Source organism: Protomyces lactucae-debilis (assembly GCF_002105105.1).
Source record: "Protomyces lactucae-debilis strain 12-1054 chromosome Unknown BCR37scaffold_3, whole genome shotgun sequence".
Lineage (NCBI taxonomy): Eukaryota > Fungi > Ascomycota > Taphrinomycetes > Taphrinales > Protomycetaceae > Protomyces > Protomyces lactucae-debilis.
This window is the reverse complement of record NW_024467995.1, coordinates 537,005-550,947: the sequence shown is the minus strand read 5'-3', so window position 1 is coordinate 550,947 and position 13,943 is coordinate 537,005. Positions and strand designations below refer to the sequence as shown.

Here is a 13,943-nt window from a genome sequence, read left to right as displayed (position 1 = left end):
AAGCGAAGGAAGTCTTTCAATATGTGGATTGTACTCAATGTTGCTGATTCATCAGACAAGAGCAGGAATGCCCTTCACCAGGATTGAGCGATGTTGCTTCGACTGGAAAGCTTCAACAGACCCTACCTATGCCGCATTAGACTGATCTTCACGCACGGGCTCAATCGTATCCTTGCCATGCACCACAGACACTGGTCCACTTTCCTGCCCGGAGTGCACCACACCTCGCTCATCCCACGTCGCCCAGCACGGCATTGCACTACGTTCAACCATCGTTGAAAAATCCACAGCAAGACCACGCGCATCACACGCCAAAACAGATTGCCAAAAGTCAGGGACACCAAATTCCGTATCACCAATGATGCGACCTGTATCAGACAAAACAAAGTAGGTATACCCTTCCACTGTTGTCACAAGACACAAACCATTACGCAAGCCAGGTGGCATATCAACATGCATGACAGCATACCGGTATTCAGACACGTAAATGGGCGTTGCGATGCCACGCTGAACAATGTGGTCGTAGCAGGGCGTCTCTATACGCGTTTGTATCAAGAAGCGTTTCGCAATGGCAATGTGAACTTCGCTTTGTGAGTAAACGTCTTTGTGAACACCAAGATGGAAAGAAGAGCCTTGTTCGTCGTCATTGATTTGGAAACGGACGCAACGGGCGAGGAAATCCAGGTCGGGAGTTCCTTCAAGCGCTAGAGCGAGTGCGGCCATGGGGTGATTCGGCGGTACGAGTTCCCTGTATCATGAGCTTGTCTCTAGTAGAGTATGACTTACCCTGTTTGCGTCAAGACTGTATGCTCTTGACCATCCTTAGTGATGACTCTTGAGAAGCAACCTCCCGCAAGCATTGCCAGCTTGACGGTATTGTCCAAGACTGAGAGACTACGCTCCAAGACGACTGACCAGAAGAAGGGTCCGTGATCACGCTCACAGAGTTGCTGAATCCAAAATCGAATGCTGAGTTCAAAGGCAAAAATGTCTTGTCCATTCAGGAGTGAGGTGACGGCATGTCGTACAGCTTCATACTGGCCTGCTACACGCTCGAGAAAAAAACCTACCCAGTGCGTTTGAAAGGAAGAGGAGACAGTCGCCACATCTGCATAGTTCGAAGCAGACTGCGTCTGAGGCCACGTTCCTTGCTGCCTGTGAAAGACGTGTGCTTCCATGGGGTTGTAGCTACTTGCAAACATGATGCCTTGTACCCTGGGCTCAACTGGATGTGGCGACAGTGGCTGAAATGTAGGTCTATTGCGAGGTGCAGGCAGTACGACGCTATCATCGACTGGTAAACAACAAGCATCTTGAAAGAGATCATGCTGTTCATGCCATGCATCTTGTATGAGCGATGGCGCGAGAGCCAGATCGTCAGAAACAAAAGCTTGCATCTGCTCACGAACATGAGCGCTGACTTTGAGAGTGTCTAGTGGTTGCAGCGCGACAGGTGAGTTGAGTAGAGTCATGTCTGAGTCACGACGCATGTCGAGCGAGTCTTCAAAGAGATGATGTGGTGAGGGCAAGACCCTGAAACCAAGTGGAGCGGAGGCATCTGGCAGGGCCTGCAGTTGTGATTTAGCACACTTGAGTGGTGCAGGAGTAGGCGAGGTGATTGGCTCTGGCTTGTCGGATGCTAGGCCTTTCTGGTCTGTTGTGCCGTCCAGTGCACGCTTGGATAGATTCGTCAAGACGGAGGCAGTCTTGACATCCAAGGGCGAACTAAATGAGACGTGTCAGTGACCATCCTGCTCGCAAATGCTGGAAGAGACACACAGTGTATCCATGCGTGGTTGCTTTGTGCTTTGCACTGCCTTTTGAGCTTCGGCTTCATCTTTGCCATCTTTCGCATCCTCGCGAGGGCGTTTCTGTCCTTGACCCTTATAGGCTGGTGTACGAAAGACCACTGTGCACGGTGGCGCGTCTCCCGAAGCCTGTGTTGTGATCTGTGTGACGGACGCGTCGTTCGTGGTCGATGCCTCGCTGACAGGAGCGCTCGGCACGGTAGAAGACTGGCTACGCCTGTATCTGGGAGCCCAGTCCGTGACTTGTGCTGGTCCTTGCTCTGCCAATTGCGGGTTGTCTCGTAGATGCTCTAGCAAGCGCTTGAATCAAAAGGGTCAGTCATTCCCTGCTTGCTTCTCTTGTGCTCGTATAGCGAGAGAAGGGCGCGCACCTGTTTGAGGTCTGACTTGTTGCCTGAGACTTTGATCTGCCAGGCACGACACTGTGCTTTGAGTTCTGGGATGGTCATGGCGTCGTTGATGGCGGTCTCCAGGGCGACCATCGTGGATGAGCTTGAACAGAGCAGAGTAGAGCTGGAGCTGAAGCTGAGGAGGATCAAGGGAAGAGCAGAGGAAGTGAGCAGGTCTGTGTAGTACTGACAGTGAACCTGACCGTGTCTTGTAGAGTGCAGACGACGACGACGACACCAGACCAATACAAGAGACCATGCCAGGCTCAGCAGAGGCGTACAGCCTACTCGCAAAGCAGGCAAAGGGCAAGGCGCTCGTTCACCTCATCCAGCAGGCTATCGACGACCCAACGCTCTTCTCCTTCAACTACCTTCTCACAGCACCGCATATCGACGCACTCAGGCAAGACGGCGATGAGAGCGACCTTCAGCAGCTCAGACTGCTTGAGCTCTTCTCCTACGGTACATACAGTGACTATACGCAACATACACCATCATTACCCAGCATCTCCCCGAAGGCGACTAGGAAACTCAAGATTCTAAGTCTTTTGACACTCTGTCATGCGCCATCCATCTCCTACGCCGACATGATGCAAGCGCTCGACCTTACTACCCCAGCACAAGCTGAAGAACTCGTCATCGAAGCACTCTACGCGTCCCTCCTCTCTGGCAAACTCAATAGCGCCCAACAAATACTCACCGTTGAGTCATGCGTCGGTCGGGATTGTCGACCAGACACGCTCCCAGAGATAGAAGACAAGTTGTCGCGATGGCTAGAGACGTGTGAGGATATGATGACTGCATTACAGGCGCAACGGACTACAATCTATGAATCAGCCAGGGCGAGAACGTTGAAGAAACAGCTGCATGCACAGGCAGTTGCTGAACTCGCTGGAACATCAGCCACTACAGAAAGCAAGACGTCTGGCAGTGCTCGTGGGAAGCGACCTGCTGTGGCGAGTCGTGACGGCTTGCAAGAGGATGGAGAGCATGCGATGGATGTGGATGGGGAGAATGTCTCGGGTGTGACCAGGAAGCGCAAAAGCAGTGGCAGACGCGCTTGATGTACGCTGCACACATCCTCTAGCCGCAGAAACGATGGGAATGCTGTGTTTGACAGACGCGAGAAAGACTGATTGTCGAGTTTCGGCATCATTTGGCTCTATCAGAGTTACGAGGCCATGGGCAGCGCGTCAATTGGCTTCCATCATTGCCAGACACTTCTACACCTATCATGAACACTTGCACATCATATCACGTATCATACTAACGACTTTTATGTTTCAAGGATCCAAGTCTCCTCGAGTGCTGCCAGACGTGAGAAATTCAAGACTTCATCCACAAAGCACAAACTGAGACTGAAACTTGGACCTGGACACAAATGCTTCAGTTGCTATAGCCACTGAAAAGAGAGATCTATGACCCGAGAGACTAGCTCAAAACGAGCTGCTGAACCGGCTGTTGAAGAGCCACCCACAAAAGCTGCAAAACTAAGCTTTGCTTCTCTACCGCCTCCGGCAGCAACCGTCGAAGATCTTGCTAGCGATGAAGAAGTCTTTAGTGATGAAGACGCTCGATTCCTCGAAGGTGGCATTTCTGCCGAACAAGCAGAAGCTATTGACTTTGTCAACCAGCAAGATGACAACAACAACGAAGAGTCTATTGCGCCCACTGTGATTGATGCGACGCTTGTCAAACGTCGCATCACGAGCACGCGTAAAGCCCTCAATAAGAATGAGAAGCAACGTGCACGCTTCTCTGATGATCCATCACGATTCATGGAATCAGAAGCGGAGCTCGATGCGGAAGTGCGGCAGCTTGATTTTCTTTCTGAAGCGGCACATTTGTACCCCGTGGCACTGGAAGCAGGACTTGCTGAGCTGTGTGCTGAGTTGCTCGGGCATGAGAATACAGATATTGCATGTGCGGCTGTTGAGGTGCTCAATAGCTGCTTGGACGAGAATGTGCAACACTCAGAAAAGGAAATGGAGCAACTTCTGAAAGGCTTGGATGCTGCAAATGTCTTGCCAGCACTAGTACAGAACCTTGCACGTCTTGACGAGCAAGTGGCCCACGAGCAACAGGCTTATTACGACACATTGCTCATCTTGGAAAATATCTGCAATTTGGACAATACCTTCAAGCGAAAGCTTGCCGAAGCAACACGTATAGTGAATGTATTGGTTGCACGGATACAACAAAAAGATGTCAAGTCTGCTCTCGATATCGCCCAAAACAAGCAGTATGCAGCAGAGCTGCTATCACTGATCGTCAGCGATACTGCCTCCCCAAACATTGCTCTCCAATGCATTCGAATGCAAGGTGTTGAAGCAATGTTGCTCTGTCTCGCGCCGTATCGCAAAAAGCAGCCAGTCAAAATGTCCTTTGACGAGGAGTTTCTTGAGAATTGCTTTGATGTGCTCTGTCGCCTCGTCTCTTTACCTACTGGGAAAGATGACTTTCTCGAACAAGAAGGTGTTGGCCTCATGGAACGCCTCATGACTGATCCGAAAGCTGCAAAACAAGCCAAAAGGCGCGCTTTAGAGGTCCTCGACTTTGCATGTGGATCTTGGCAAGGTGGTGCTGTTTGTGCTGCTGTCGTTCAAGCAGGTTTGCTCAAACATCTCTTTGCAACATTCATGAAGAAGCCAGAACAGTCAGTACTGCGGAATCTCCTCGGCCTGTTTGCATCCTTCTTCCGCACCTTGAATCCAGGCGAGCCAGAACGTATCCGCGTGCTCAATAAATTTGGCGAGAAACAGTACGCCAAGCTCATTCAGCTCGTGGGCGTCCATGTTCAACTCTTTGCTCGACGTCAAGAAGTACAAGCAAAGATTGTACAGGCAGAAGCTGCGCGTCCAGCGACCATGAGTGCCGTCGAAAGACGAGAGTATGATCTTGTCAACCTTCTCAGTCTGATGGATGAAGGTGGTCTCGATGCGTTGCAGCTCTGCGATATCACTCTGGCTTGGCTATCTGCGGAAGATGCCGAGATGAGCAAGTTCATTCTTGCCGAGTTGACAAAAGCTAGCCTGACGCCTGCATCAGTCATTCAGACCGTGCGCGAGATGTCGACGGGTCTGGAAGATGTGGTCAAGGAAGCAATCTCGGAAGGAGACAAAGAGGCAGCGGACCGCGTTCGAGAGGCCAAGGAGGAAAGAGATATGGTCGAAACCCTTGCGGATGCGATGGAGCAACATGCAAGCGCTACGACCTTATGAACAATCAGCAATCAGCAACCGTCACTCGAGTACATTGATATGACTTGACTCGATGCGTTCACCCTTCAGGATAGATGGAAGAAGGCCAATATTCATGGGCGTCATCGGTTTGAACAGGCAGATACGACTAGCCATGCTATCATGGCGTCTCTTGTTGCTCGAGCAGCTCATTCAGTGGAACCAGCTGTGTATTCTCTCGCTCACTTTGCCTATCTCTCCGGAAAGGGCTATAATCAAGCCAATTATCATCAAATGTGTGCCCTATTTCTATTGCCTGTGTTCTGGTCTCGCCTAGGCCTCATCAGCTGCTCCATTGTGATCGCCTTGTTGCTCTTTCAGCCCTTCAGACATTGTGTTTTAAGGCAATAGCACACTCTCAGAATTTGTAACGCATTGTGCCCGACAAGAGAGAGGCAGATGCAAATAGTCGAATTGCTGACCAAGGAGAGAAGGACGGGCTATTGTCCCATGATGTCCATAGCTGCTTGCCAGATCTACAGAAATGACTAGCAGAGAAGAAAGACAAAGGACAATCACGGTGCTTGGAGGCCAAATCGAGACGTTGTTGTTGAGCAGAGTGTTACCGACGAATGTCAAAGACGTAGACCGAAGAAGCTACGTACGGGGAAGACAATGTGTGGCACCAGCGGGGTGTTGCGGGTTTTGCAGAGGGTGAGCAGATTGGTCCGTGACACGACGCCTAGTGTAATGACTGGACTCAAATTGGCCTCGTAGGGGAAAGGTTGGAAGCTGAACCCTCAGCACAAGGTGCGAGGCAGAGCTGGGCGAGTCAAAAAAAAGCTTGGTAGGCAGTGGAAGTTTTACCTGTTTACGAAATTGGTGAATGGAGAACAAGGCAGTAGAAGGCTGTCTTGACATCTCCGTCAGACTAGAATAAGAAAAAAGCAAGCAACTGTTGAAGATGCTGAACGAGAAATTCCCATGAACCAGGCGACGAGGTCTAGATCGGTCGTTGTGGTTGAGCACAAAAGGATAGCCGGGGGACACAAACAGAGGTTTTAGGTGATGAGGCGTTTAAACAAGGACATGTTCAGTCATTCCTCGTCGCAACCACCCAATACGAGCCTGTGCTTGCCCGTTGTAGGATCAACTTTGACCGCGTAGTGAAGTTCTGTCTGATAATTTTTGTCCCAGAACAACTTCGCCAATGGCGGACTGCCACGATCGGAAACCGATTGCCCTTTCGACGGGCAATAACCAGCCACTAAAGATTCAAGCCCTTCAGGTGGAGCCCTGTTCCTGATTAGCTTCTCGGAGCAGTCATCGTAGCTCCCACTTTTCTGCCAGGTTTGAATTGCGAACCAGTTCTGATCGATGCATTTTGTTCCGATCATATCAACCGGCTTACAGTTTTCCGGAAGCGTTTTGCCGCAGACTCGCACTAAGTTGCAGGCTTGTGGGGTTTTCTGATAGTCCGCTCCAGTTTTCAATTCCAACTAACAAGGTTGAACGCCTGTACCTGCAGCCATGTGACTCACGCTGGGATCAAGAACGAAGACCGAGATTAGGCTTAGGAGCCCAGCGTGGCGCTTGAGTCGCGATGAAGAACCTTCTGCAGGAGACATTTGAGTAACTTCGCTGTGTATCAGTATAAGTCTTTGATGACTGAGTCCAGGGATATGTACGTGTAGTATAAAGCAGTGACCTGGGGGATTTTTTGGTCGCTGTCGATGTCTTCCGTAAACGTCGATATGGAGGGACTCGCCGAGTCGCCTGCTTTTATAATGTTGCGAGACGGAAGTTGCGGAAAGTCGCGTGCAGACTTTGTTGATCGGAGATGTTAGCCGAGAATTCACATTTAAAATTGCAAATGCTGGGCTATTTGTTACTTACACCGGAAAGGGGGAAGCACAAATATTGATTGCAATTTCAAGTCGAAGGAGAATAATATTTCCGCTCGTGGTTGATACGAGACATTTGCTTCGGCCTGGCCCAGAATCATTAGCGACATGATTATTTTGCAACATACGAAGTCTGTGTTCAAGAGCTGAGAGCATATTGCGAGAAATGTGCAAATTGGTTTGATATGATCTGTCCATCATGCAGTTAGCCGTCCGCATGGCAAATGCACGCGGAGGTGTTTATCCAATGTGGAAATATTTGATGAACTATTGTTTGCATGGATGAACTTTTAGCCGAAATAAGTTATCTATCCCTTAATGAGATTTTAGCGAGTCGTTTAGAAAGCGAGGTGCACAGCTGAACATTCCTGGACTTTGCTCCTGATATCGAAGGCTCGTATCTTTTGACAAACACAACTTTGCTGCAGCTGCTGCGATTGGTTCTTTGTTTTGGAGCGTCTGCGAAAGTCTGCGAGGACGAAGCAAATATTTGTCTTTGTGGCAATTTCAAACCAAATATCACACATGGGCTCCAACGCTATTTGTCCGAAACCTACCAGCTGTATTTGGCGTCTCGTATGAACGAACGAATATTTGTTCCTAGCAGCTACAGTTGAGTCAAATGTGCATTTGTAGTCAATAGCATTCGCATAACCCATATCCAGACAGGGCTCGACTGGCAGGTAGCTGCCTCTTGCCAAATAGATACGCTGAACTTTTTCACTTTTTGCGCGTCGGTCAAGCTCAGTTCACATTAACTGAAGCTGCAGCTGCAGTAAACCAGTCGGGTAGCAAAGATACTTGCTATGTTTGTTCAATAGCTACAGCCCAAACATATGCGGTCTGACCAAAAGACATGACCCCACGAGACAGCTACGAGTGAAGATACGAGTGAAAATACATGTTTGTTTTTCGCAATCGATGCCCATGTGTATACGCCACGAGGTCATTGTGCTCTTACGCCCTACGGAAAATTTGGACCGGCAGATTACCGGCGGAAATTACCAGAAGAATACCGGCGGAATACCGGCGCAAAATCCCTAACTTCGCAGGCGCAGTAATACCAGCAGACTACCGGCAGACTACCGGCAAACTACCGGCGGAAATAAGCACGCCTTTACCAGAGTCAACCGGAGGATTACCAGAGGATACCACCTGCCAACGGCTAAGCTCAATAGATGCTGTAGCGACAGTAGGTGTAGCAACTAGACCATCTACGACACACTACAGACGTGCTGCCGTTTTCTTGGCCTTCTTGGCAGACTTGCGCGCCTTTTGTGCTTGTGATGCTGCTGTCTTGGCCTTGGTCATAGTAGCGCTGCCCTGCTCAGCGTCCTGTGCTCTGCGTGATAGCTTTGATGTTTTTTTAAGACTAGAAATACATCGTTAGTAAGTCATGGTAGGAGTAGCAGAAGTGCATACCTTGCGAGACGAGGAGGTGGATCGATCTTTGCTTGACTTCTGGCCACTGGTCAGTCTTTTAACATCAAAGATGGGACGGACTTGCCTTGGAAACATGCGCATTCTTGTCTGCTTGATGCTACATCTTGTTAGCCAATGTTTCCTCCGCATAATAGGCTCACATTGTGCTGAGAAGAAGTTGGCTGCAACTGAAAATGTTAGTGAGGTACAGCAGGCAAGAGGAGAAACCCACAACTCTCGATGCAGTCTCGTCAATATCATCGTCTTCAAAGGGGACGGAAGCGGGTATCTCGCAGCGAATGTTCTCGTCATCGACGCGAGCAGACGACGCCCCATGGACAACGTCGTGCGCGTCGTTGAGGTCATCGTCTTGGGGAGCAGCAGCAGTAGTCTTCTCTCTGTAGACTTTCGCTTTGCGCTTTTGTGGGCGCGTCAGTCAAGAGCTTGCAAGGTACAGGGACACTCTCACCGCTTCATTCACCACCTTGACGTGGTCTGACAGATAATCAAGGCAATCCAATGTCCATGAGCTCGTTCCAGGATAGGGAAAGCCTTTTCCAACTTGTGAATGACCGTCTGGACCTTCTCAACGTGCGGTGATGCCATGTGACCGTCCTGCCTTGCGCATCAACCAGAATCTGGTGTGTTTCCATCAAGTAACGTGCATGTGCCGTGATGTTGTTCCATGTGGCGTCGCGCAATGGCGTTTGTGGCCAGAGTGCCGTTGCGAGTCGTAGTGTCTTTGTAGAGGGACTATCGGTCCTAGAGAAGCCATGCGACGTGCGCTTGGATCTTTATGGTATATCGATACGCTCCATAGATCCTGCGAGCCTGTTGTACTCGTCGAGACTGTCTGTGGGAGACTTCTCTTCTTATCTACTTGTAGGTCAGTCGAAGGTCTCGCGCTTGCAGCATGCACTGCTCACGTGAGTAGAGGACGACATGTCTTGAGAAGAGTGATCGAGCACCTTCAGATGCCACAGGCTCGAATGTGTAAGCTCAAGGACTGTGAGGTGTTGTCTACGAGCAGCAAGACGGTGCAGAGCAGATGCATGCGCTGATCATCCCATCTCGTCCTGAAGTGACAAGACAAGAGTGGAGCAAACCGCCAAAGTCGATGAAAATCAAAATTCGCTAGCTGTAACGATCACGACTAGACGAGGCAAGGCGTACCGTTGGAGACAGGGAGCGTAGTAGGAGTGTGGTTTTGGCAACAGAGACTTGCAAACAGAAGATAGTATTGAATGTAAACTGATGTTGCTGACAATGCTACAAAGGTGCGAGAAGCGCTCCTTTTATACACTGCCAGCCTAAAGCAACTGAACAGACGAGATAGAAGTGGGCGATGGCAAAGACCCTGAAAAGAACACTGGCAGTTGCCGATGAAGGTCTTGGCGAAGACCGAGTGATGCTAGCGAGCGAAACGTGTCTGAGCACGAACCATGCGACAGAGAAGCCATGCGGCATGGAGAACCAATAGGAAGGGATACGTCGGAACGTGAGGTAGCGCTGAGAGCTTGCAGGTGCCATCGTGATAGCGGAAAGATAGGAGCGCTGGGAGCCCGAGTGAGACAGACGAGGCTGAGTAGCCGGATGAAGACGAGACCACAGTGCGACGAGGTCAGTGCGTGACAGAATCCCCCCCTCGAGGGATTCGTCTCGAATCATAGAAGCTGGACGAAGGGTGGAACCACAGCGTTGGGATGGCCATGATGAAACTCGCGGACGTAGTCTGGAAGAGAGTCGTAGATCTCACGAGCAGGCCGCCAGGAATCTTCTGAGTCGGCGTAACCTTCCCAATGAATGCGATACTGGAAGCCAAGACCCCGAGGGCGTACATCGACAACTCGTTCCACAACGTACTCAAGATGCTGGCCGACAACCAAGGGTGGAGGTGGCAGCTGAACACGACCAGGACCAGCAACGTCGCCGGTGGCTTCATGGTAAGGCTCAAGTAGTTTGGGGTGGAAGACGTTGAAGATCTTGGTGCCAGGGTCAAGTCGAAGGGCAAAGGCGCGGTCGTCGTAAGACTTGGTGATCAGGTAAGGCCCACGACGAAGAGCATCCAACTTGGAAGAAGGCCGATCGGACCGGATGTGCTTGCTGCTCAGCAACACTCGTTGGCCAATTTGGAAGTTGGGCTGCGGAAGGCGGTGAGTGTCAGCGTGATGCTTCTGCAACTCCTGAGCCTCTTGCAAGTGTAGCTTGAGCTCGGCGTGAATATCCCGCAGCCGTTGGGTCATATCGAGACTGCCAACATTGCGAGTGTCAGAGCCGTGGCCAAAGTGTAAGCCAAAACGTGGATGATAACCGTATGCAGCGAAGAAGGGCGAGGTCTTGATGGACTCTTGATGGGCGTTGTTGTAGGAAAACTCGGCCGTCGGGAGTAGAGACACCCAGTCGTCTTGTGCATGGTTGGAGTAGCATCGGAGGTATTGTTCCAAGATAGCGTTGACGCGCTCGGTCTGCCCATCAGTCTCTGGGTGGTAGGCAGTTGACAACAGAGCCTTGACTTGGGGGTCAAAGTGACTGAGGAACGCTCGCCAGAATTTGGATGTGAATACCGAGCCACGATCGGAGACGATGGAAACAGGCATGCCGTGCAAGGCGAAGATCCGATCCAGGAACAACTGTGCAAACCCGTCCGCGCTGGTAGACTCGTGGTAGGGCACGAAGTGAGCCATCTTGGTGAACCGATCAACGACAACTAGGATGGAGTCGAAACCATTGGAAGGCGGCAGCTTGACGATGAAATCCAGAGATATCGAGGACCAAGGACCATCAGCGATAGGCATCGGCTGCAGCTCACCATAAGGCTTGTGTCGAACCACTTTGTTGCGAGCACAGGTGTCACAAGAAGCGACGTACCGTTTGACATACGCGCGCATACCTGGCCAGTAGAAACAACGAGCAAGGAGCTCGAAAGTCTTCAATGCTCCCCAATGACCCGAGACGGGGCTGTCGTGGTGCTGGCGCAATAGAGACAACTTCAGATCCACACTGTCGGGGACGTAAACTCGGCAGTCGTGAAGCAAGAGGCCGTCATGTAGCTCGAAGTTGTCCAAGTTGCGCGCGGGAGCAGAGGAGGCCGGAGCTTCTGAGGAGAGTGCGGCCAAGAGCTCTTGCACAGCGTCATCCGTAGTGTAGGCAGCCATAATTTGCTCTTTGAGGGAAGAAGCGAGAGCAGAGATGGAATTCTGCGTAGCACTCAAGACAAGCTGTCCGGGACGAAGAAGTGCGCGCAAGTTGGCAGAGCCAGGAGTATCCCCCCTGGAGTGCGGAGATCCTCACGACGCGAGAGAGCATCGGGCCGGCCTTGCTGAGCGCCCGGGCGGTAGACGATGGTGAAGTTGTAGTCCGCAAGAGTCTCGGCCCAGCGTGCCTGGCGACGATTGAGTACTCGCGTAGTGTTGAAGTACTCAAGGTTGCGATGATCTGTCCATACCGTGATAGTGTGAGCAGAGCCCTCAAGATACTGTCGCCACACGCGAAAAGCTTCCACAATGGCCAACATCTCCTTGTCATAGATTTGGTAATTGATTTCAGCTGGCGCGAACGTGCGGCTGAAGAAGGCAACAGGGTGAAGGAGCGAGTCGGAACCATGTTGAGAGAGAATGCAGCCCAGAGCAAAGTCAGAAGCATCGGTTTCGATGAAGATCTCCTTATCCGGGTTGAAGTGGATCAAGATTGGGGCCGTGGTGAAGCGTTTTTTTCAAAAGTCCAAACGACGCGGCAGCCTCTTCAGTCCAAACAAAGGGTCCCGTATCTTTCTTCAAAAGGTCGTACAACGGCTTGGCAATCTTGCTGTATCCCTCGATGAAAGCGCCGATAGAAATTGGCGAATCCATTGAACACCTGAACATCGTGAACTGATCGTGGAGCTGGCCAATCGAGAATGGCCGATACCTTTGATTTGTCCATGCTGATACCCTTGGAACTGACGACATATCCCAAAAACTCGACTGTGTCGCTGTCAAAGACGCATTTCTCTGGCTTGACGTACAAGGAGTGTTCTCGAAGCACTTGCAGAACCTCTCGGACATGCACGTCGTGAGCTGCTTGGGATTCAGAGAAGACCAGAATGTCGTCCAAATAACACACCACTGAAATGTCGAGAAAAGGGAGCAAGACATCGTTCATCATGGTCTGGAACGAGGCTGGTGCGTTGGTCAATCCAAACGGCATGACATTGTACTGGAAGTGGCCGTAACGCGTGCGGAAAGCGGTTTTCCACTCATCTCCGTTTGCAATGCGCAATAGATTGTACGCGCCGCGCAAGTCGAGCTTCGTGAAGACCTTCGCCCCGTGAAGACGATCCAAGGTTTCCGATATGAGTGGCAGCGGCGCACGATTCTTGACAGTGATGCGATTGAGGCCGCGATAGTCGATGCATAGACGTAAAGACCCATCCTTCTTCTTGACAAACAGAGCCGAGGCGCCAGCGGGGCTTTCGGACACAGAGATATTGCCGAGGGCTAACCCTAACCCCCTAACCCTAACCCTAACCCTAACCCTAACCCTAACCCTAACCCTAACCCTAACCCTAACCCTAACCCTAACCCGGGAACCAGGGGTATCTTGTGGTCATGCTTGGTACGCGATGGGAGTCGAGAAGCTTCCACCTTTGAGAAAATTGAGAGAAAGTCATGGTATTTTGCGGGAATCGACGCTTGTGCAGGCTCGAGAGCAGTTGGACTTGGCTCGACATCGATTTCCGCAAGACCTTCGACGAGCTCTGGCCGTGCGCCAAGCAAATCCGTGAAATCCAGGTAGAGAACGTCATGATCGCGGGCAAGACGTTTGAAAGACCCCGGTGCAACAATGTGGACGTCCGCGACTGTGAGAAGGCGAGCGTCACTTGGCGGAGTCCCCGTGTGAGTGTGCAGCGAGCCGTCGCAATGTGAAGCGCATGTGTCAGGGAATTTGAGGTCGGCTGTTGACCACGTGATCTGGGGATCATGGCGCTCCAGCCATGGCAACCCGAGAACAGCGTCGTAGCGACCCAAATCCGTGACAGCAAAGGACAAGAGCTCAGTATGACTTCCTACCCGGAGGTTGAGAGGGGAAGTCATGAGCTCCACATCTGAGAGTGAACCACCGTCGATCGTTTCGAGTTTGACCGAGTATGGCAGCGGCGAAGTGGGCAATTGCAAGCGTTCGACGAAACGGGAATCGATGAAGTTGCTGGTTGCGCCGCAGTCAAGCATAGCAAAACTGTCCGAAGAGCGAGACCCCGAGGAG

At 51.2% G+C, this 13,943-nt stretch overlaps 6 protein-coding genes across 6 annotated transcripts; 3 read left to right on the top strand and 3 right to left on the bottom strand.

Annotated features, from left to right (window-relative positions):
- Window positions 1–126: 126 nt before the first annotated feature.
- Window positions 127–2,290, bottom strand: BCR37DRAFT_391144 (uncharacterized protein; the record flags this gene model as incomplete). Its single annotated transcript, XM_040870965.1, has 4 exons — window positions 127–748; window positions 787–1,725; window positions 1,780–2,108; window positions 2,180–2,290. 4 exons carry the CDS (start codon window positions 2,288–2,290, stop codon window positions 127–129), a joined length of 2,001 nt encoding a protein of 666 aa, XP_040727546.1.
- Window positions 2,291–2,469: 179 nt separating this feature from the next.
- Window positions 2,470–3,012, top strand: BCR37DRAFT_334166 (uncharacterized protein; the record flags this gene model as incomplete). The annotated part of the gene is made up of 1 exon (XM_040867132.1): window positions 2,470–3,012. A coding segment is annotated over one exon (543 nt), but the record flags the coding sequence as incomplete, so codon positions are not given.
- Window positions 3,013–3,741: 729 nt separating this feature from the next.
- Window positions 3,742–5,316, top strand: BCR37DRAFT_331812 (Catenin-beta-like protein; the record flags this gene model as incomplete). Its single annotated transcript, XM_040867037.1, has 1 exon — window positions 3,742–5,316. A coding segment is annotated over one exon (1,575 nt), but the record flags the coding sequence as incomplete, so codon positions are not given.
- Window positions 5,317–6,473: 1,157 nt separating this feature from the next.
- BCR37DRAFT_385807 (uncharacterized protein) lies at window positions 6,474–7,004 on the bottom strand (the record flags this gene model as incomplete). The annotated part of the gene is made up of 2 exons (XM_040870388.1): window positions 6,474–6,875; window positions 6,918–7,004. 2 exons carry the CDS (start codon window positions 7,002–7,004, stop codon window positions 6,474–6,476), a joined length of 489 nt encoding a protein of 162 aa, XP_040727543.1.
- Window positions 7,005–8,060: 1,056 nt separating this feature from the next.
- BCR37DRAFT_218739 (uncharacterized protein) lies at window positions 8,061–9,107 on the top strand. Its single transcript, XM_040866445.1, has 2 exons — window positions 8,061–8,658; window positions 8,703–9,107. Exons 1-2 carry the CDS (start codon window positions 8,182–8,184, stop codon window positions 8,736–8,738), a joined length of 513 nt encoding a protein of 170 aa, XP_040727542.1. The 5' UTR covers window positions 8,061–8,181; the 3' UTR covers window positions 8,739–9,107.
- On the bottom strand, window positions 8,517–9,745 carry BCR37DRAFT_376952 (uncharacterized protein). Its single transcript, XM_040868703.1, is given in 10 exon segments — window positions 8,517–8,741; window positions 8,788–8,823; window positions 8,831–8,890; window positions 8,935–9,120; window positions 9,172–9,173; window positions 9,203–9,287; window positions 9,314–9,494; window positions 9,543–9,570; window positions 9,622–9,653; window positions 9,693–9,745. 7 exon segments carry the CDS (start codon window positions 9,644–9,646, stop codon window positions 8,831–8,833), a joined length of 567 nt encoding a protein of 188 aa, XP_040727541.1. The 5' UTR covers window positions 9,647–9,653; window positions 9,693–9,745; the 3' UTR covers window positions 8,517–8,741; window positions 8,788–8,823.
- Between the last annotated feature and the right edge of the window lie 4,198 nt (window positions 9,746–13,943).

Excerpts from the sequence above, each read along its gene's own strand:
- BCR37DRAFT_218739 (XM_040866445.1), top strand. The coding sequence starts at position 8,182 with ATGTTTGTTTTTCGCAATCGATGCCCATGTGTATACGCCACGAGGTCA. Across the intron at positions 8,659-8,702 it reads ATGTTTTTTTAAGACTAGAA|CTTGCGAGACGAGGAGGTGG; the intron begins ATACATCGTTAG and ends AGAAGTGCATAC.
- BCR37DRAFT_376952 (XM_040868703.1), bottom strand. The coding sequence starts at position 9,646 with ATGTCGTCCTCTACTCACGTGAGCA. Across the intron at positions 9,495-9,542 it reads CCCACAGACAGTCTCGACGA|ATCCAAGCGCACGTCGCATG; the intron begins GTACAACAGGCT and ends TATACCATAAAG. Across the intron at positions 8,891-8,934 it reads ACGAGACTGCATCGAGAGTT|TTGCAGCCAACTTCTTCTCA; the intron begins GTGGGTTTCTCC and ends TAACATTTTCAG.